Below are 21,789 nucleotides of genomic sequence, written 5' to 3'. Positions count from 1 at the left end.
CAGTGCTGTTACCAGCTCTCAGGAGAGAAACCAACTGCTCTGGCCTGTTTTCCATCTCCCTCAGGGCTTGCCACACTAGATCTGATTGAGCAGCTGCTACCATGCCAATCCCCTGATTGCACAGCCTCAGATCTCACAGAGAAACTGCTGTGCTCTGTCAAAGGAGCCAAAGCAAGCACGTGTTGAAGAGAGCACTACTCAAAACAGCAGTGACAAGACTGAAACTGAGCTTCATCTCCAAGTGGACTCATTCCCCTGGGATCAAACACTAAGTCTTTTTTTTCTGGATGTATATTGGAACATAACTGCAGGAGCTCACTAACAGTACAACACATTTAAAGAAAAGAAAAAAAAAAATAAAGAGGTTAGCCCTCACCTTTGGGAATAGCAGTGCCGCTGCCGAAAGCTGACTCCGCCGCCACAGCTCCGACTGCACTTGCTCCATTCACTCCAGCTCCCCCAGACATCAACCTGCCTTTTCATCCGGCGGCCCTGGGAATAAAAACCCCACAGACATAGCAAAAAGACATGGCAACACAGGGAAAAAAAAAGAAAATTAAGCAGAGATCCTATGTGTTCCCTTGCAAAAAAATGCTGTCTTGCTGTGCTGTATTCCTAACATGAAAAGTAGCACACTGAAGCCTGCTGAAGCCACATAGCACATCCAGCTTCATAATCTCTCTTAACTGCCACTGTTTGTCTATCCATAGAATTTCAGCGCTTTTGAATAACGATCTAAAAGAAGATAACATCTTCCTCTCAGCAAGGCAGCAAAGGCAAATCATTACTTCAGGGACTCTGAGCACTGTCACTCCACACCAGATCAATACAACCACTTAAACCCAAATCCTTGGCTCTAAGTCCAATACTTAAGAGAAGTAAAGGAAGCAGAAAGAAATACCCCAGAACACACTTTTTACTGCAACAGCATTCCATATATGGAGCTTCATTCCCCTTACCCAAGAGTGTCCAATGACAGTGTCAAGGTCTGGGCCATCATTAGCAAAACCCTTATTAATTTAGTATTTAGAAAGTTGGATTACTGACATTAAGAGAAATAACTATGATAATATAGACAGAAATTTACAAATGGGATGGAACCAACCAAAATACATTGTCTTGGAAATGTATGAAATATCATATTTTCAGAACAAAAAGGCATTCTGCAAGCTGATGGGATCCACATACAGCAGGACACGTGTGGTTAGTGGGAAGAATGGCAATATCTTAAGGAAAAAAAAAATATTTGCAAGATGCAGTAGGATTAATTCTGTTTGAAAAAAGAAGGTAAGTGCAGGGTTACCCGGTGAGGGACACTGTAAAAACAGGGTTTGCTGGGCAGCTGCAAACTGAAGGGCAGTTTATGTATACAATTGTACCTCTGAGAAGGTAGTGCAGGCCATTTAGGCACTGAGACATTAGCTGTAGTGAAGAATGGGCAGGCAGAGAAAAAAAAGGTAAAAAATTATTGTGATGTGATCTAACTCACCTCCACACACAAACATCCAAACCTCTGCTAGAAATAGGAGCTAGTCTAATAAATCGTCCAGTGAGTCCAACTCAGGCAAGATGCATGGGTTAATCCTCCCTTGTCATTTAGACAGGCTTTATAGTTTTTCACACACACTCTCTGCCTTACTGTATGTCCAAGTTAGTCTTGTTTCTTTACTTCACCCTTTTTAAAAGAAATAATTCCCTGCTGCTGGCAGAGCAACAGTCAGAAATATTAGCCAATTGTATCTATGCGTTTACTACGAAATTACCCACAACTGTCTAGCTGTAGATTCACCCCAAATTACTACCTGTATTTCTCTAAAGTGAAACAGCTACTTACTTTTCTTCACACAATTTTTTCTAATACCTCTGGTCCAGACTAACTCTGTTTGTCTTCATCCTGCTTGTTCAGCGGCACTGCCCAGGTTACAGCCGCTTCTACATACCTCCTCTTGGCCAAGTCAACATCTCCCTGATCCTGTGCCAAACCCTTCTCCCACTCTTTCACTCCAGATATTCAGGTCACTGTTTGTCTTCTGCATTCTCATTTGCCTTTCTGGGCATAATCCCAACAATAGTGTTTTAGCTTTCAGCAAGGCTTTTTCAGCAATCTTATTTTCCCAAGTTTTTCTTTCAGACACCTAATTCCTCCCCCTGTAATCCCTCCTCCCTCACCCTCAAAAGAATAAAATACGCTACCACTCTTTCTCGGCAGTCTTATTCCTCTGTATCAACTGACTGATTTAGGTGCAGTATTAGCTCACCCTGGAAACAAGGGACCTTTCAGTCAGCATAAGGGAGAAGGAAACATGTAGATAAAAATCCAAAGGAAGAGCATTTGAAAGGCAGATTACTGGAAGGCAATTAGGATAGAAAGCGCTTCCTTGACATACACACAACCACCCTGATAAATATTCCAATATCCCTCCTACAGAACTAGCATTATTTATTCCTTCTATAGAGAGTAAAATCTGCAGGGACTCTTTGTTGTAAGGCTTATGCATCCACAGAGTGCAGGAACAAGAATTTTTCTCAGTATCACTCCATTTATGTACACCCTAAAAGGAGCATCAGACAAAAGAATCCTCCCAAAGCTGTACAGTGTCAGAGAAAGATTTTAATAGGGGCCCAACTTCCATATTTGGAAATCTGTGTACAGTCCTCATTACTTTAGTAACTGCACATGTGTAGGCAGACAAAGCTGCATGTTTATAATAAATAATAAATATATTATTACATAACCTGATAACAGGACATTTTTAGATGCTGTCAGCCAGTTTCTGTTCCAAAAGCCTCTTTCTGCTCTCTTCAGACTCTGGAGTGCTTTTATCTCATGTCAGCCAGGACAACTAAATTCCATTCCCTCATGGATTTCAGATTGAAAAATCTACAATCTTCATCACTGTTACAAATTCATTCGGTTCCATTCTTCTCTTGCTTCAGCCTGACATTCATACAAGAATGCAGTTTCTTTATCTGCATAAAGTATATATTTTAATGTTTCAAGAGAAGTGAGAAAATGCATACAACCATCTTTCCTGACCTCTAAAAACTCCCCAAAGAGCAGACAGTTAGTGCCCAACTGCTCTGTCCAGTTTTATCACCAGTTGAGACACCAGCAATGCATCTTTTCTGAGAATATTGATATTGCCCATGACCCTGGCACTGCGGACTCTCAGGGCTCATTCACATACAGGCTGCTGTGGTATACAAGTTTAGAAGGCCAGGGATTTCATCTATGAACACTGCATTGCTTTCATCAGTTCCTAGACAGATGAACTGCTGATGTAGTTGCAGCATCTGCTGTTACCAGGCCAACTGTATCTGATATCATCAGCAAGTAAAGAGCTATGCCTCTGAGTCATTAGACCTCCAGACCTCATCTGCAAAGACAATTCCAGTATGCATCACAGGCAAACAAAAGAATTCTGGAAAAGTGTCCTAGATAGCTTATTATATACCATGTAATGTTTATTTTTGTGTATGACACATGCGCTGGAAGAGAAGCTATGAATGGGACTTGACTCAGAAAAACAGAAAATGCTTGCACTATGTAAGAGCACTTTAAAAGGGGTCCTTGAAAGACTTTCCAGTCAGTTTGGTGAGATGGATAGAAAACTATAAATGGGAAGAGGGCTGTGCTTCCCAGACAAATGGATTGCAGGCATGCAGCGATCCACAAAGTTCATATCACCAACTGTGGAGAAGTGATTCAGTGGGAACAATTTCCTAGTGCCTTGTTGCAACTCAAATACCAGCAAGCTATCAAAGAAAACATCAATTAACTATACAATCCCAAGTGAGCAGTGAAGTTCTGCAGTCACACATCCAAACAACCTATATCCCAGGTAAGTTCTTACCCCTTGCTCCTTGGGCACCTTTCAGGACTCAGAGATAGCCACCCTGAATTATTTTGTGGTGTTTTTTTGGTGCTGCTTTTCCAGACTGATGAGCAGGAACAAAACATCCTGTTGCACACATACTGTTACTGATAACCACACTATGCCCAGAAGGTTGCACAGCTTTGGCCTATTGAGATGCAACTGAAGCATTGTTTTGGACACTGAAGTGTCTTTACTGTGACTTCTGGGGCTGTTTCACTTGCTTACTAGGTTCCATTGGAATCAGACATAAATGTCAGCACCAACAGGGAGAAGGTGGTGAGAAACAGAGGCTGACAACAAGGTCCTGTCCAGCTGTTACCCACTGAAAACAGATATTGCTCACAAGGATAAAATGAGTAATGTGGTGTTACAGTTATGTAGTGTTTCCATGGCATAAAACTACAGTCAAAATCAGACTCTCTCTCTTTAACCTTTCTTAATATTTTTGAAATAACACTGGGTCATTTTATTTGATAAATATCTACTTTCTGGTGTTTATAGTTTCTGAAATACAGTTAATGTTTATTTTGGCGCACCCTGAACTGTAGCATCATTTAGGAAACATGACGTAGGAGAGAAGGGTGAAAACCAAATACTTTCCAAACGAAAACTATCACCACTATCACTTCTGTAATGGTTTCATTGCCAAAGTCTCGGCAAGTAAGAAGTCTCCAGTGAAAAAATGTGGCTTCGTTAACACTGAATAATAAGTGCTTAGGGAGAAGTTAATTGAACGGAGAAAAGTTTATAACAGAAAGGGAAAAAGAAAGAAAAGTTTCAAGATGTCCCAGAGATTGGCTGCTCACTGTGGGCCAGTAGTGGGAGACTCTCCCAGCACAGTGGGCTAGGGAGCAGCCCCAACCCAGGGAATTGGGCACCTCCACCTGAAACCAGGCTGGGAGCTGGGACTGCAGGTGGGCCTGACTCATGAGGGTCCATGGCTGGCCAGGCAGAGTTGTGCAGATCCTCACTGGGGCAGGAGCCAGCAGTCCCAGGAGCCTACAAGGGTGTCCTGGGCAGTGGGCTGGGTGTAGAGAGTCCAGTCAGGGTCTGTAAAGCCTAGTAGTGCCCTCAGAGCCCTAACAAAATAACCCACACGGACTGTGTCCTTAGGCCATGTGCTCTTTGGTATACGAACCATTTCCTTCTTCCTTCTATATCCAGAAGAATTACCCAGTACTACAACAATGACCACCAAAAATATATTTTCACATAGCTAAACTCTGCATGACATGTAGTATCCAACCCTCAAACTTAATTGAAAGGGAGTTGAAAACATTCAGTATATGTTACATGTTTGTAATTTAGATATCTGCTGCTATGCCAATATGCATTTTCTAGATAACTCCATCTGCAACCAGCTAGGATATTAGCCAAAAATGCTACCAAAAATGAGCTAATTAATCCAAACCACATCAGCAAAGCATTTTTTTAATAATTCTGTCTTAACCATTGATCTTGGCTGAGACACAGCAGGCTTGCGAAGAGCTTTGAAGGTGAATAATGCCAAGTACCATTTCTATGAATAATGAATAAGCAATCAAAGAATTGTATTTGAGTAAAACTAGAAAAACAAGAATGAAAGTGAACAAGATGGTGACAGCAGGAAGCAAAATACAAAGTGATGCAGAAGAAGTGAGTATCTTATTAAGACAAGCTGCTCTACGAAGATGAGGAAAAAAACCCAGGCTTTGTTGGCTTTGATGGCTTGTGGTTTACACTCACTGTGTACATCTTCTTTCATTCCACTCTCACCCTAGCCATGGCTCGTTAGCATATGCCCTCTAACAAATCCAGTAAAATACAGCAGTTCCCCGACACCTTCATTTTCTCAAAACAGATTCTCCCTACATCACTGAACCCTCTCCCTCGTGGTTCCCAGCTCTTTTCCATGTTCCCTGTTCAACTCTTCAACACTCCTCACTGTGCTACCTCTCTCTGGGCTGTCCCACCCTACAGCTAGCTCCTTCCACAGCCACAGATTTTCTGTCAGCTGGGGAAGACATGGTGCATGCCTGGTGCACTGCACAGCCAGGGACGTGCTGCCCCATGGGGCAGCAGGCAGAGCAGGTACCAGTTGCTCTTCAGAAATGGAAAGGCTTCCAGAAACTCTGGGTGGCCTGGAGATGAGAAGGGAATTTAAAAAGACGCAGCCATTGCAGAAAAGTCAAATTAATTCTTGGAATCCTTGTGGAGGAAATGGAGCACATTCAGAAAACTCTACAAAGAGGATGATTGTGAGTAAACTTTATGACCCCAAACTTATTTGGAAAAGTGGACAAAACACACAGTATGAGGTCACTAGAAGTTGTTTATCCAAGGGGCCTAACAGGAACTCAAGGTTGAAATGGATAAACTGTTACATACTAGCAGACAACCCTCTCAGCTAAATCCGCTTCAACGTGTGATTATTGGAAAGTGGAAAATCTGACACCAGTTTACAAAATGATCCCAGGGGAACCCATGGAACTGTACATTCACAGAGCATAAAACTGATGTCAGCTGATAAATTAATAGAAGTTATAACAAAGAACAGAGCTAGCAGGCACCTGCATAAATACAGTATGTTTGGGGAAAAGTCAGTAGGACTTTTAAAGGCAAATTCTTCTAAGAATATTGCAGTTCTTCAATTCACAAATATGTCAACAAAGGTAACCTGCCAGATACACTCAGATTTAGCACAACACCTCCAAAAAATCCTTCATCTGAAGCTCTGAAGGAAGTTAAGCAGCCAGAAGTACAATTCTTCAATGGATGATGAGCAGGTGGTCCAAAGACAAAAGCAGGAATAAAATCTCCACCCACTGCAAGAACTGACATTAGCAGCAGAATTCCATAAGGAACCCGAATACCTCAGCACATTTATGAGCTATGCCAAAACCACAGAAGTAATGAAAGCAGATGATAAGGGTAATATAGGGTAATAAAGGACAACAGAAAACCAGAGACTTACTGCAAAGAACCACGGGAAAGCATTATAGTATTAGCAATTTATCACTAAAATGACAGTGGAGATTTAATGTAGGCAACTTAAGTGACACAGAGGAAACACAAATCCTGTCCCAATTTGCTATTTTTTATTAATTATTAATTAATAAATCATTACATTGTAGCTGATATTTAGCTCTCAAGAGCAGGATCTTGATATTATGGCTTCAAGGAAGCATTGACCAAATTCAGGGAAGAGAGACAGAGATATCTCAAGCTCAAAGGGTTCATAAACTGGAAGTGTATTGGGGGAAATTTTATTTGCCTATCTTTTAATGTTTTTTTTCTAGACACATGTTTGTGACATAGCTGTAGACAGGTTATAGGCCAAAACAAACTGGTTCTACCTGGTAAAATTGTTCTTGTTCATGTTTTCTCCCTTTCCCTCCATAGGAATAACAGTAAAATCTCTTCTTTCTCTGCACTCACAGTAATTTTTACTGTTTCTGTATGACTTTAACTTTTATGTCCTTGTGCACCTTCTGCCCTTTGTTAAAGCTGGGTAAGGCACATAAAAGTTTATTCAATAGATTAGCACTTTAAATGATAACAATGTTGAGTTATTCAGAATAAATTAAAAACCAGCATTTCCACCTAGAAATGCAGATCCATATAAAGAAACAGTGTTCAGAGGAAATGTATGACTTGGACAGATGCAGTATGTCAGGGAAACTGACAGACTGAACTTAAGTGGTGGCCAAGAAAAATTTCTCCTTTCATTCAGCATGGCTTCAAGAGGAACTATTGATTGCATGCAGGAGGTAGAGTCTAATGCTACAGAGAAATGTCAGCCTTCACAGTCTCAGGGTATTTCAGTGATATCCCTTCCCAAAAAAATCACCAATATCTCCAAATTGGAGATAGGCAGGTGAACAGATGAACTGAATAGAATAAATTCAATTTCTTGTTTTTTAACATACAGTGTGATTTTTTTATTAGTTTTGAGACAGCAGGCACTCATTTAAGCAAATTTCCATCTGCAAGGGAAATGAACAAACTCGGCTTGATTTCTGGTCTCTCATCCCTGATCTTCAAAGGTGGCCTAGAAAGCAAAACACTTACTCCAAGTGATAATTGCCTCTTTTTTCCCCCACTCTCTTTTCCTTACACCTAACAACCATGTAATGTCTTCCTTTGTTAATACTTCCACTCTACTCTGTAGGTCATCTTTTACCTTAGATGACCAACTCACTAATAAAGTTTAACTTCAAGTCAGGCAAACTGTTTTCAAGCTGCATTTACTTCAGAAAGATCCTGCTTCTCACTCAGAAAGGAACAGTTCGTAATTGCTGCATTCTTTCTCTGATAATATCACATTGGCTTACCATAAAGTAACCTCTCCCAGCAAAGCTAAACCACATGGCTAATACTTCTAAGACTATTGGAATATAATCCCAATATTACCGGGTTGAACGTGCCTGGGCTTGTCTGGCCCTCGCTGCCTGACCAAAGGCGGCAGCCGTGGTGTTACACCCCAGAGATACCTTTGGTTAGTTGTATGCGGCAGCTAGGCTCTTGGAACAAGTCCAGGCAACAGAACTCAGGCTGGACCTCTGAGGAAGAAGCTTTAGGCGAGGCGAAGAGGAAAAAAGGAGATGGATCCGGCTAGGGGGTCATAGTCCAGAGTTTATTCCTGGGCACGCAGGCCTCTGAATGTAGCGACAACGCTGACCGGATACCGACCGCATGGTCCTGTGTCTTTTTAAGCTCAGGGCAAGGGGGAGGGGAAGGGGTAGGTGAGCTACCAACCAGGTAGCGCGGGGGGGCTCAGGAGACAAATGACACCTGGATGGCCCAATTGTCCCCAGGGCTGAGAGGCATCTTTTGAACTTGACCTATCAGACGACGGCCTTGCTGACTTTCTGAGATTGATGGACAGCTCTCAGCAGGAGGCAGGGAGAGGGGACAGGGGAAGTGGGAAAGCCAAGACAGGACACTGCTTCACACTGTAACATAAGACCAAAGAAAAGAGAATAGTGAACTAACCAAAAATCCATTCTCTTTATTTCAAGTGATAACTCTCTCTAGCTTTGAAGCAGAAGACAGTAATTACTGCTTTGCAGATAACATCCTTAAAACCAAAGGCACTACCAGAATTCGATTATTTAATTGCCATGCTAGACTTTTCATAAGATGTGCCACAATAGGCCTGATGACTTGAACATATTAGCTCTTTCAGAAATACTTTCTACAAAGCACTTGAGTTACAGATGTTGACAGTTCTTAACAGAAGTATCTTTCATTTCTTGTAACAGTGCTCAGAAGAGCATTTACTTACTGAAAATGCAGAAGGTGACATTGTTGCTAGCATGAGCAGAAGGAACAGGTTCTTCATCTCTGCCTGTGGGAACAGAAAAATTACTCAAGATTGCTTGCTTCTTTGCTGTTTGGTGGAAAAGCTACAATACCATGAAGTAAAAATGGAAGTGGAAGTAAAATTAAGAGGAGAGAAGAAAAGCAGTTTTACCACTAAACTCCCTGGAGAGATGAAGGCATCTGCAAAGACTGAAAACACCCTGCACATAAAGCCAAGATATAATTACTGAGAGTGCTTAATTCCCTGAACTTTCCTCTGGTGTTATGAGAACACCATCCCCAGGCACAGTGGAAGGTGCATGCTGTTGCATGTCTGCCCTCCCACCCCTTTACGTATATACCTGATAAAATACTTGAGGATTGCAATGGCTTCAACCAACCCAAGGTAAAAAAGTCCACAGTTAACATTTCTGTAGTCTCCATTCATCTTGTGTGGTGTGCTTGTTTAAAATGCAATAATTCTTCATGGACAGCTAGATTCCACCATGAGCAGTTACATCCCCTCTGCAGAGCTAGAAAGGAGATCAAGTCATGTAGGCTGGTATGGCAGCACACAACAGTTCCTAAATTTGGGGCATTGTCCACACTTGGGACCACAAAACTTTGTTGGTACATTCCCTGTTGCTGCTTAATCCTTCCTCTTTTGAGTTGCAGTGACACCAACCACCACTCACCAGAGCTCACAGCTGTGACAGGGACACTTCAGCCTCTACAGACTGATTCTTTCTCACCACCATTTTCTCATGACCTTGAGACCAGTTAAGCCCAGGAAAAAAAAAAAGAGAGACTAGATACTCCTGCCACAGTTTTATCTAGTTTAGGCTTCTTTCTAACTTGGAAAAGGAAAGGTAAAAGGAGAAATTTTTGTTTCACAGTGCACAAAAGTATCAAAGAAGAAATGGTTATTTAATCAGTCCCTGTAACAATATCTGTATTAACATTAAAACTTCATATATAGCTCCTTTAGCCTGGCCTATTAAATTCAGATAAAATACAGAATGTGTATCACTATTAACAATGTTAACATTGATAAAAAATCATTGTTGCATGAGGATATGACATCAGAACCAAGAAATACCCAAAATGAAATTTAGTTGATCTGGTATTTGAGTATTTCAGGTTACTTTATGATGGGCAACCATTTTTCTTATAGTCTTAGGCCTCAATGAACAGATTCCATTACAATTCTCCAAGTCCGTATATACCATGGATTTTAACACTGCCAACATTCACCATGCTGAGAATAAAGAGTTTGTTCCTAAATACTTTATCTTTCAGATGTAAAAGCTACAAAAAAAAAAAATCAATTGCACCTGTCTGTGTACAAAATAGTAATGAGCAGGGAAAATGGAATTGAGAAAAAAACCACTTATAAACTTCTCTCCCTAAACACTGAGAGCCAGTCATAAGATTCATAAGAAAATGAATATATAGGAGTTTTTTAATATGAAAAGACTATCATTAATTTTGGTTTAGTCATTCTTAGGAAACTGAGGGAAGACTGTGTATCCTCCATCACCCACAGGTACTACTACTACTCTTCCTATTCAAATAAAGGAAGAAACAACCTGGGGATACCTTCAGAAGATGTAAAGAATGCTCTCTGTGCTGTAGAGGCCAATGACCAGGTCAGGCTGGATCTCTGTCACAACTGTACCAAGCATCCTAACCTTTCTCAGAGGAAACACAGGCAAGAAGACACCCTTTTGCTATGAGATGTGTTAGGAAAAGGCACTGTGAAAGCAGCATCTTCCTTGAATGGTGTTGCCATCAGAGGTAAATATTTGAGATCAGCTCCTATTCCTACTACCAGGAGGGAAAAAAAAATCATCTTTTCGCCAGCACTCCTCTCTCGCATATTCCATTTCCAGCCACCTCTTAGGTCCACAGATATGGCCTTGAAAATCAAATCCTTGTTCTGCTGCTAATGAACTGTCTGCTCAGCTCTTTCTACCAACTGAGCCAAGAGGCAGACAGGGAGCTGGGACCAAACCGCATTAGGCTCCTGGATAAGAGGCTAGAGGAGCAGGTTACCAGGGCTAGCAGTGCTACCATTCTCCAGGTAGTTAGAATCTTGGATGTTTTCAGCCAGGCAGCAGAAAAAGATTCTCTGAGGAGACAAGTAGAGTCAGAACTCAATGTATGGGGCAACCCTGTGCCCCAAAGCAGCAAGAGGTTACAGCTCTGATGCTTGTTTGTACTTTTGTGCCATTGCACTTGCATGTAAATTGCTATCATATGTCCCAAATTTAGCATTAAAATATTTAGACCATCCAGACCTATTAAACTGGTCAAGAGATTCCTGGAAGGATTGGCAGAAGAAAGAACAGGACCATCTGTATCCTGTGAAATTCCCCACTGGAAAAAGAGATCCTGTATTTGATTACTGAGCATCAACAAACTTGTTATTTTAAAAGCTTCCTCAGATGAAGGATTCAGCATTGATTCCTTTCACCTTAGTTTCAACCACAATAGATGGGATTGAAGAATCCGTCTGAAACCTTAAAGAAAGGGTCAAGTTCTGTTTCTGGATTTCAAGGCCTTTTAAGTCCTTGTAGGACCTGGGGTACAGCAGCATATGTTTATTCTGCTTGCTCACCATTCTTCTCACTGCAGGCTGGGTATGCAGGGGAAGGAATGAAAAGGACAGTGTTTTGCAGTTCTTTCACTTGTTACAACAGCAGCTGCTGCTCCCTGAGCCTCCTGCCCCTTTCCAGTTTTCTTCAACCCTCCCCAGCTCCCTTTTCCCACTGTGTGCTAGAACAGCATCTCCACCCCTCCTCCACCCAGAAACAGCAGCAGAGCCTGAGGGGAAATGGTGACTTTATGCTCAAGCTATGGAACAGCTGCTGGAAAGCTCACAAGGAAGAATTCCTGCCATAGTGCTAAAATAGGAAGTTATCTCAGGGGGAGGGTTTATGAGTTCACAACAAGAAAGGAACAAGCAAAATCTTTAACCAGAAATAGAGGTGTGCCAAGCTGAAACCTCTGCCCATACACCAGAAGAGATTCAAATTGTCTAGGCAGTCACATCTGGCATTAAGTGCTCAGGTGAGGTGAATAAAAGGCTTGAAGTGGGGAGTGGTTCCAGCCATCTGTGAGCTTGGTCAAAAAGAATTAACTTCAGAGTTGAGCTCTGGACTGTTTTCTCGAGGAGATGCTGACCCAAGCTTCTCCAAACACTGGGAGAAATTTAAACTGGGATCTAACTTTAACAGCTCAGGAACCTTCAATTCCAAAACAGGAGGGTGAGAGGACCACAGAGGAGATAACTGGAGTTTCCTAACTGAACAGAACACAAGAACACCATTACCACTGGAAACTGGGATAAGCACCCTTATTTCAGGGCTTAACACTGAACTTAGGAAAGAACCTTCTGCCTTTACAAACAGAAGTTCTAGAAAAGACAGGTGAGCAGACTTGGAGACTGCTCTATAGTGGAGCCAGCAGTGAGCTGCTGTAAAAATTTAGTTTGAAACTCTTATCTAGGGCCAGGCAGGCTTAGCAAGATCAGTCAAATTTTCATGAAGACCAGGAGTATGTTTTAGAGTCAAGGACAGTTCTAATGACTCCTATATTTACTTTATGTGTGTAAATCCTGCCTTCCAATGCACAAATAAAATTGCTTACTTAAACTTGGCCACTTTTTCAAACAACCTCTTAACATCCATGTTCTTGGGGAAACATATATACATTGCCTGTGTATATATGAAAAAATATGTGTATATATGAAAAAATAACTTTGAATCAGTTGTCTAATTTCAGGGTCTCAAAAGCAATAAAATTACATTTTGAGGGAAAAGATACTGACCAGGATGAAGAGATGTGTTGAACTTTTAATCTATTTAGTTGATTACTTTTTCTTTTCAACAGGAAGGAAATCCAAACTTAAAAGTAATGTTATGAATAACTTAGCCTTGTGTAAGCAAGAACTTAAGCTGTTTAGGCACTACAGAATCAGATCACAAAGTCAGAATAAAACAAGTTTCATGAGTTCCATTGCTCACACATGTATCAGGTTTTCTCTATTCTTTTTGAAAATAATTGGACAGCCAGTGTTACTCTCTGTTTAGCACACAGGACAGATCAGCCTTCTTTGGCCCGTGAACCACATTTCTAAATCATCTTTGCCCAAAAACACATATGACATGTGTGATCATATGTGTGAGTCAGGGATTGTTCTAGGAGTGGTTCGTAGGCAGAAGGCAAAAAGACCCCTTCAGGGTTCCTCCTTGTGTAATCTAGATGAGATTTAGCTGGACATGCAGGTAAGTGGCAAAGCCACCCAGCACTACTGACTTTGGCAGGTCCTTACAAGTAATTTCATTTCCCTTTTGGGAATTTGAATTACTCAGTTTGAAGTAACCCTGACACAGAAGCTTCCTTTGCATGCACAGCTTCTGAGATACAGGTTGGCCACTCTGGCAATAAATATTTACCTGCTGCAATATAAACAGAAAAGGCTTATTGTAAAGTTTGGCACATTCAGCACAAAACCAGGTGTTGCCACAGGGATCCCACTACTCACAGGTTTTCAGAAATTCCTTCCCTTTCCTCCACTCACTCCCCTTTAAGACATCAGATTTCACTTTGATGTTTTATTTTTAGAAATTTGGTTGAAGGAGGTGGGAAGCCAGAATGGGCAACATATCATCATCCTATTATTCACTGACAGAAATTTTTGAGTCATTGACTGAGAGCAGTCTTTGAGCTTTTAGATTCACTACATTTTCTAAAAACATTATGATTTTACTTTGCTCTAAAAACCATCCAGCATATCTTTGTTCCAGCTTGCTTTTGTTTGCTTTGACAACTGAGAAGCACATTTTAAGTTTTTGCTGGAAGAATTAAAAAGGAAAAAGATACACACAGAAAAAGAAGCTAAGATGAAGGTGGGGAGACAAAGGGGCTCCGTGGAACAGGGGTCAAGGTATAGAAAAAAGTCCCTTTGCTTAGGATGTGAGCTGAGTGAGGAGAGCACAAGGACCGCATCACACGGCCTAGAGGAACCAGGAAACAAATCACCACTTTAGGCAGATGGTATCACATTCAAGATACTTCTTAATATGCCTGTTTTCTTCCCCAAACACAGTAAATCATCCCTTTTTTGGACAGATTTTCAAAGAAAATTGTGTGTCTTATGTCCTTTGGGTTAGGGCAGACAAGCCAAATAATGTCTATGTGCCCATTAAAACAGAAGGATGATGAACTTCCTTTGTCTTGACCATGCCATGAACCATATCCATGAAGAGCTGCTTGTGTACAAAGCAAAGGATAAATGTTTATAAATGAGTGCAAACACAGGTCTGGCTGAAAGGGCTTACTGGGAAAGGAGAGAAAACAAAGAAAACACATGTTGTCTGAGCATAAGTTTTATGGTGGTGTCTTTACCATTGGTGTCCATATTTAATAATTCATTCTAAATACATGTTAGAAGTTGAAGAATCCTCATCAAGAAAGTAATCCCACTGGGATACACTTTCAGCCATGTTATGCATATTATGGAAGACAAACTTTCAGCTAAAATATCTTTAAAATTCACCTTGTTAAATAAAAAAAAAAAGTTTGAAAAACTTACTAACAAGCACAGCAGCAGAGTACCAGCTGGCTGGAGAACTGAGTAGTGGTAACACAGAAGCATCCTTGAGCCTGCTCTATCAATGGCTTTCAACTCAGCCTTCAGGCTGATTCCTAAACATGAATCTGCACCAGGCCATCACTTCATGTGGCTGACAAAGACTGACAATATTTTTTTACAGAGGACATGTACAGTAAAAGAAAGTTCAGCAACACCTGGGGAAGCCCCAGCAATGTCTGGATACTGAAATCACACAAAACAGTAGCTGAAAAATCATTAGGCTCAAAAGCAAGATCAACACACAGAGATTCTAGTAAGGCCTCACACCATACCCTATCAGTGGGTGGGGAAGATGCAGACCTGCCTCTTTCTGGCTCTCCAAAATCCACAATGATGTATCTCAGGCTTGGGTCAGTGAAGCACCATCTTCCAAGCAAATGTAATCACTATGCCAGCCCTTTGCAGGAGCTAATACAGTATTTCATGAGGGCAATTTTCTGTCTACCTATTAATATCAGCTCAGATTCAATTTTATGCAACTAACCTCCCACTATTAGGTTTGCAGCGAGAGATTTATTATAAGGAGTAAAGATAGGATTCTGACTTCTATTTTGGTAGTCTCACTGTGCTTAGCTGTTAATTAAATCTGGGAGCATGTAGGGATAATGACAAGCACACAGACTGATTTAGACACTGCTAAAAGAAGCCACACACTGCCTGTGGAAAATACATGACAAGGATATAATACTCCAAACACCAGCATAATTGAAGAGGAATGGCTAACAATCGTTTGCATTTACTACTGTCCTGTCACAGCTTAAGCTTCACTTCTATGAGTTATTTATCCTGACCTGAAATATCACATGACACTGAGCACTGGTGCTGTTTATAAATAATAGAATGGATTGGGTTGGAAGGAACCTTAAAGATCATTTAGTTCAACCCCCCTGCCATGGCCAGGGACATCTCCACTAGAGCAGGTTGTTCAAAGCCCAATCTGACCTGGCCTTGAACACTTCCAAGGATGGGGCATTCCCAGTTTTACTGGCCAACCTGTTTAGTGCCTTACCACTTTATGAATAAAGATTTTCCTCCTAATATCTAGTCTAAATCTCCCCGCTTTTAGTTTAGAACCATTACCGCTTGTGCTATCACTACCCACCGACATAAAAAGTGACTCACCATCTTTTTTTTAAGTCCGCTTTCAATACCAGAAGGCAGCAATAAGGTCTCTCTAGAACCTTCTCTTCTCCAGGCTGAACAACACCAGCTCTCAGCCTTTCTTCACAGAAGAGGTGCTCCAGCCCTCTGAGCATCTTGTGGCCTCCTATGGACCCACTCCAGCAGCTCCATGTCTTTCTTATGGTGCCCAGACCTGGACACATTATTCCAGGTGGGTTCTCACAAGGGCAGAACAGGAGACTCTCCTCCCTTCCCCTGCTGGCCATGCTGCTCTGGATGCAGCCCAGGATGTGGTTGGTTTTCTGGGCTGTGAGCACATCCTGGCAGTTCATCTCCAGCTTTTCATCCAGGAGAACTGCCAAGTTCTTCATATGGGACCACATCAAAAGCCTTACAGAATTCTAGGTAGCTGACATCAGTCAGTCTTCCCTTGTCAACCACTGCAGTCACTCCACCACAGAAGGGCACCAGGGTGGGCAGGCAGGATTTGCTCTTTAGTGAAGCCATGCTGGCCTATCTTGCATTACCTCCTTGTCTTTCATGTTTCCGCACTGTGTCCAGGAGGATCTGCTCCACAACCTCCCCTCTGTGCACCAGGCACAGAGGGGAGGTTCACTAGTGTTTAGTTCCCTGGGCCTTCCTTTATCCTGTTTTTAAAAACAGGAAAAATGTTTCCCTTTGTCCAGTCACTGGGGAGTTTGCCCGACTGCCATGACTTTTCAAATATCATGGAGAGTGGCTTGACAACCACATCAGTCAGTTCCCTCAGGACCCTGGCATGCATCTCATCAGGCCCCACAGACCTGTGCCTATTCAGTTTCCACAGGTGGTCTCAAACGTGCTCTTCATTTACAGTGGGAGGGACTTCACTTCCCAACCCCCACCTGAGCATGTTACCCAGCTGACACTAAACTCTTACAATTCAAAATGTTGAGAATTCTTTAGGAAAATAAAGGATTTTCATGCTAGAAGATTGCTTCAAATTTATTTAAGTTTATTCCATCCTAAATATAAACACAGTAATTTCTGTGCTGTGCAATGGGTTAAAAATAAAAATAGAGTGTTATTTCAAGAGGAGATTTTAAAACCATGTAAATTTTTCTCTGCCTCTCTTTGCAAGATTCATATCTCTGTTCACTGAGAGGATGTTAGCACTACATTCAACAGTATGCTTGTAGTATATATGCACAGGGAACACCTGTAAAACCTTTAAATAAATTTTCTGGGGGACTAATAATAGACAGGGAAACACAAGACTATTTACCCTGAACCTCTTGTGGGTTTTGATTGCTGCTGCCTCTACATTGTTTCTGGAAGCCAAGATAGTATTTTTCATTTAAAGCTAACTCAGTTATATATATATGTATATGTAAACATGCCAAGCACACCAAACACACCACACTTGTACAGGTACATCTCTTCCCTAAGGAATTGCTCCTACAGACTGTGATGCAGACACACCTTCAGCGGTATGAGGCAGAAATTCCCCCAGAGAAATCTGTGGGCTTGCTAACATTACTGTGCAAGAGAAAGATGAGTAACATGAGGTGAACTAAAAGAAACAAAAATGGAACAAAATCACAACCTAAACCAGAACTTTAGATTAACAAATTTAGGAGGGAGAATATGTGCTAGTGGAATTGGGGCTGCTGTCTCTGAGAATACTGGCCCTAGCATCTTTCATCTGTCACTAAAAATTAACTTCATAAAAAATGATCTTAGGAGGGTGTGATCACACTGCAGTGCCTGGAGAGCTCTCAAAGGAAGCACATGCTCAACGGTGTGATCACAGTGAAATGACAACAGTGTGATCTAAAAATAAATTTGTTCTCTGCTCTGAAGCTGGTTTCTCCCACAGATGCCCAAACCAGAGCCTCCAATTACTGCTTTAAGGGCTAGGCAGAGAAATAAACAATCTGTGAATGGCACTTGTTTTCTATACATCACATCTGCATGTCAGGAAGGTGAGCTTGTTACTGTGTGAGAAAGCATAAACAAATGATTTGATCATAGGCTATGCATATGAGTAGGCACCCACTCAAGTATTTTTATGTTAAAGTCCCTTCCCAAATACCTAGCAACCCTTATTATTCATTGTCCAAGACAAGACTGGACCACAACAAATCACAGTTCAGATCCAGGAGTGCTGAAAAATGAGCCTGTGAAGCTGTATCCAGCAGAGCATCATTCTGAGAGAAATAAGTCCTTTTGACAAGTCCATCATACAGTGGGCATAACTGCAAATGACTGTTCTGAATCCAAGCAATCATCTGTCACTGTCTGGGCTCAGCAGCTGTGCCAGGTACACTGCAGGGCTCACAGCACTTCTGCATCATCCTTCCCACAGACCAAAGAGCAAAGCAACCTATTTCCTCTGGTGCTTACTGAGCATCAATATGCCACTGGGAAAACACTTCCCCTTCATTCAGCTGATGATGAGCCCGTAATGCTAATTGTGAGAAGTGCTGTAATTGCATCCTGTGTTTTCTAGGTGCTGTTATCCTACAAAACAGAGCTCCTATCCTCCTACAAAAAAAGCTGTTTGTTTGCTGCGAATTATAAGTCACTAGGTACATACATGAATGAACAAAATGGTGAACCTCTTATTAATGTTTAAGGTCCCCACTGAACAAACAGAAAGCCTTCTGGTAGCCTAAGATCTACATGTCCTGAGGCACAGAACAGTATTTTGCCTTATTTACTCTCTATTCAGAAGAAAGAGTCCACAATCAAGATCAGGTTCATTTCTTTTTTTTTTCTTTTTTTTTTTTTTCCTTTTTGAGTTTCCTATTCAACAGGACAAAAAGAATAAACTTTGCACCTTTGACTCAAAAGGAGATACCAAGAAAACCAGTTGCAACAACATAGATGCTTTCCAGTTTTCTCAACCCTTTTAACAAGTCTGGACATGGCCATACACCTAGACACCAAAAGAATTTTGATGCCTAATTTGAGAAGCAATTAATCCCTGAAGCAGCTAGATTAGGTGGGATCTACCTGCTCTCTGCTTTACCAAGCTGGTAAGCAGCTGGATCTGAGAGCCCGTCCCAAAGCCAAAGGGAAGTGGTCTGCATCAGAAGTTACTGCACTTACTGAACAGCAACATTTGCGATCATCCATTCCCTAAGTTCTTTACACAGTGATGGCTACTTTCCCTTAAAATTGAGACAATTTTGGTTTTTGCCTAATATTCTTTTAAATGTAAATACATACAGAGACCAGGAAACAAAGCTCTACATCCTTGCTTGAAAATCACCTCAAATCACTCATCACATATCTTCGATCAAATACTACATTCAGAATGGATTGTTTACTAGCAATCAGATTTGGAATAGGCAAATGCTACAAATAAACTATCCCAAGCCCAGCATTTCTGGGCTGCCATCAAGCGCTTAAACTCATGGAGAAAAATATTTCAAAACCAAACACCTCTAAGGTTTCAGGACACTTCACACTGTATAAGAACCTAAAAATAGACCCAAAATACAAGTCTAAGTTATCTCACACTGGACAGAAAAAAAAGCACAAAGCTTACAGAGATAGAAAATTTGCTCTGTTTTAAATTTTTTTTCATTTTACCAATCAATTAATTCACTGACATGAGCAAATATTAGTTTAAGTTAGTGCCTTATCAAAGACACTCGGTGACTTTATCCACCCTTGTTGCCCATCACAAACACCTCCCTTTGCTCCCCTCCCTGTAAGGGTACAGCATCTGTCCTGGAAGCCCAGAGTAAGGCTGCCCAGCACACACATGGCTGTGTAGCACATTGGCCCATCCTCACACTGCACCTGGGAAAGAATTGCTTTTCATGGCTGCAGAGACTGGGAATGCTCTGGCATTAAAGTGTGTGGTACATCTCTGGGAAGCCAGGATAAAAAAAGTGTAAGCTGCAGGCCAGTTTACAAAGGAGCGGTTGAAAGGCCTCATAAGTACAATGTAGAAAGGGTAAACGTGTGTTTGTGTAGACACTTTACAAAGTAACAAACAAAGGCGTTTGCAAACTCATTTTAAGGTCTCTACAGGGAGACCTAAAGAAGCACACCATCTTCCTAAGCTCCTGTACTAATACTAGCTATTCCTAGTCCTAGGGACTCCATTCAAAGCTAATATTTCCTTCATCAAAGCTTTGAAACTCAGTTTCAAATCACCCGCTCCTCTACTTGCACCTGACCACCCACTCACAAGGAGCACCCAGCGCACCAGGCAAACCTCCTGCCCTCCCACATCGCTTCCAGACCATTACCTCCGTGCCAGGACAGGTCTCTGCATCCCTGGAGCTGCCACCTTGGCCTGCCTCACACCTCAGACTCCCTCAGGGATGAGACCCGGTCCCCTTTCACAGACAGGTCTGGTGGCTCCGGCGGCATGGTCTGGCCGGGCCTCCCTCCCGGCTCCCCTCACGCCGCTGAGGCAGCACGGGGTGACGCGGGGCCACAGCCTGCCCTCAGCACCTGCTGGCCCCCGAGCAGGAGCGGAGCTCTGCAGGGCTGACAGCCGGGGGCTGCAGGAGCCGTAGCGCCCAGGCAGGCTTTGATCCTGCGTGCCAGAGCTCCGTTTCTGCCGTCAATAGCCCCGCTGCCTTTTGCCTCGCTGCCCGTGCTAAGGGAGCGTGTGTGTGACCCCGGCGGGCTCGCATCCCCACATCCTGTCGCATCCTGTCACCCTGGCACCGCCCGGGCACCTCCTGCTCCCCCCAGCCGGGTCAGGAACAGGGCTGGAAGTCCCACCGGGATTAACTGCGTGCCAAAGGTACGCGTGTTCACCAAACTCATGGAGCATCTTCTTCCCTCCTTTCTGAGAAATAAAATTCTGCAGTCATAAAGACTCTGGTCTCTCCTCTCCCCTGTACTCTTTTAACTGAAAGGAAAGAAAAAAAGGTGGGAAATGAAAAATAGTTTAAAGCACAGGAACAGCACTGAAATGACTATTAGAGAATAGATATCCAGGTAGAGGGATAAGGAGACAGCCCAGAACACAAAGCCAGCTCCTACCTTCTGCATGTGCCTGTGACAGGTGAGCACAAAAGTTGGACACACTCTGCACTCAAGCTCCAGAACCCACTTTCCAATCGTTCTTGTTGAAACAGTGGCACTTCAGTGCTCCTCTCCCCTGCTTCTGTTTGGTTACTAATCCTTACTGCACAGGAAAAGCAGAGTTGTGTTTCATTTAACCCCTTCAGCCTCTCAGTTTCTTCTCAAGAATTTTCACTTTTGCTTCGAGGAGCCAGCGCCGTAAGCATGCACACAGGCACGCCTGCCATGGAATTGTTTCTGTAGCTTCTGTAGTCCGTGTGTGAGCACACACATGAGCTCCAAACTGTGCCTAAAGTTGTTGCAGGGGTGGAGCCCTTTGTAACTAGTTTTATTTTAGCTGTAGGCATCATATCAAAAGAGAGACAGCTATCCACAGATCCCTTCAGTATTCATTTTCAGTAAGTTCTTAACTTTGAAAAAAAAATATTTAACTTCACATTTCCTTTAAAACTACAGCCTGAATCACAGTTCACAAATAAGTTTTTGACAAAAGAAACTTTGAACTTAAATACAATTCACAGCTAGATTTGGGTCTAGGCAAAGTTAAGCAGACCCTTAAAAGCTGAAATCAGCAGTAATTTGGATACAGACCTGAATATAATCAAAGACAATGGAAACACAGGTTTCTCTATTTTTTTTCCTCTAACAAATGCCATGCAATTCAGAAACACCCTGAAAACTCCTGTGAAGGAACAAATTAACAACATAAAAACTGTTAAAGGAAAAGGAATCTACTTGGATGCATTACAAGGAAAAACTTGTGATTTTAGTCATGTGGATACTAGAGAAAACATTGCATAACAACTTATG

The 21,789-nt window shown here is 42.0% G+C and overlaps 1 protein-coding gene across 1 annotated transcript in view; it reads right to left on the bottom strand.

Moving 5' to 3' along the window:
• The window catches only part of PAPLN (papilin, proteoglycan like sulfated glycoprotein), a 50,293-nt gene extending 29,036 nt beyond the window's left edge, over positions 1 to 21,257 (bottom strand). Inside the window, exons 1-3 of the mRNA XM_031065458.1 lie at positions 20,938 to 21,257; positions 9,145 to 9,207; positions 377 to 492 (exon numbers count right to left, since the gene is read on the bottom strand). Of these exons, the coding sequence (XP_030921318.1) occupies positions 377 to 492; positions 9,145 to 9,207; positions 20,938 to 20,946 (188 nt within the window). The 5' untranslated portion in view covers positions 20,947 to 21,257. The remainder of the gene's footprint in view (positions 1 to 376; positions 493 to 9,144; positions 9,208 to 20,937) is intronic.
• Between the last annotated feature and the right edge of the window lie 532 nt (positions 21,258 to 21,789).

This window comes from Geospiza fortis, unplaced genomic scaffold (genome assembly GCF_000277835.1).
Source record: "Geospiza fortis unplaced genomic scaffold, GeoFor_1.0 scaffold54, whole genome shotgun sequence".
NCBI lineage: Eukaryota > Metazoa > Chordata > Aves > Passeriformes > Thraupidae > Geospiza > Geospiza fortis.
Note: the sequence above shows the minus strand (reverse complement) of the source record. Positions and strands in the feature narration are given on the sequence as shown.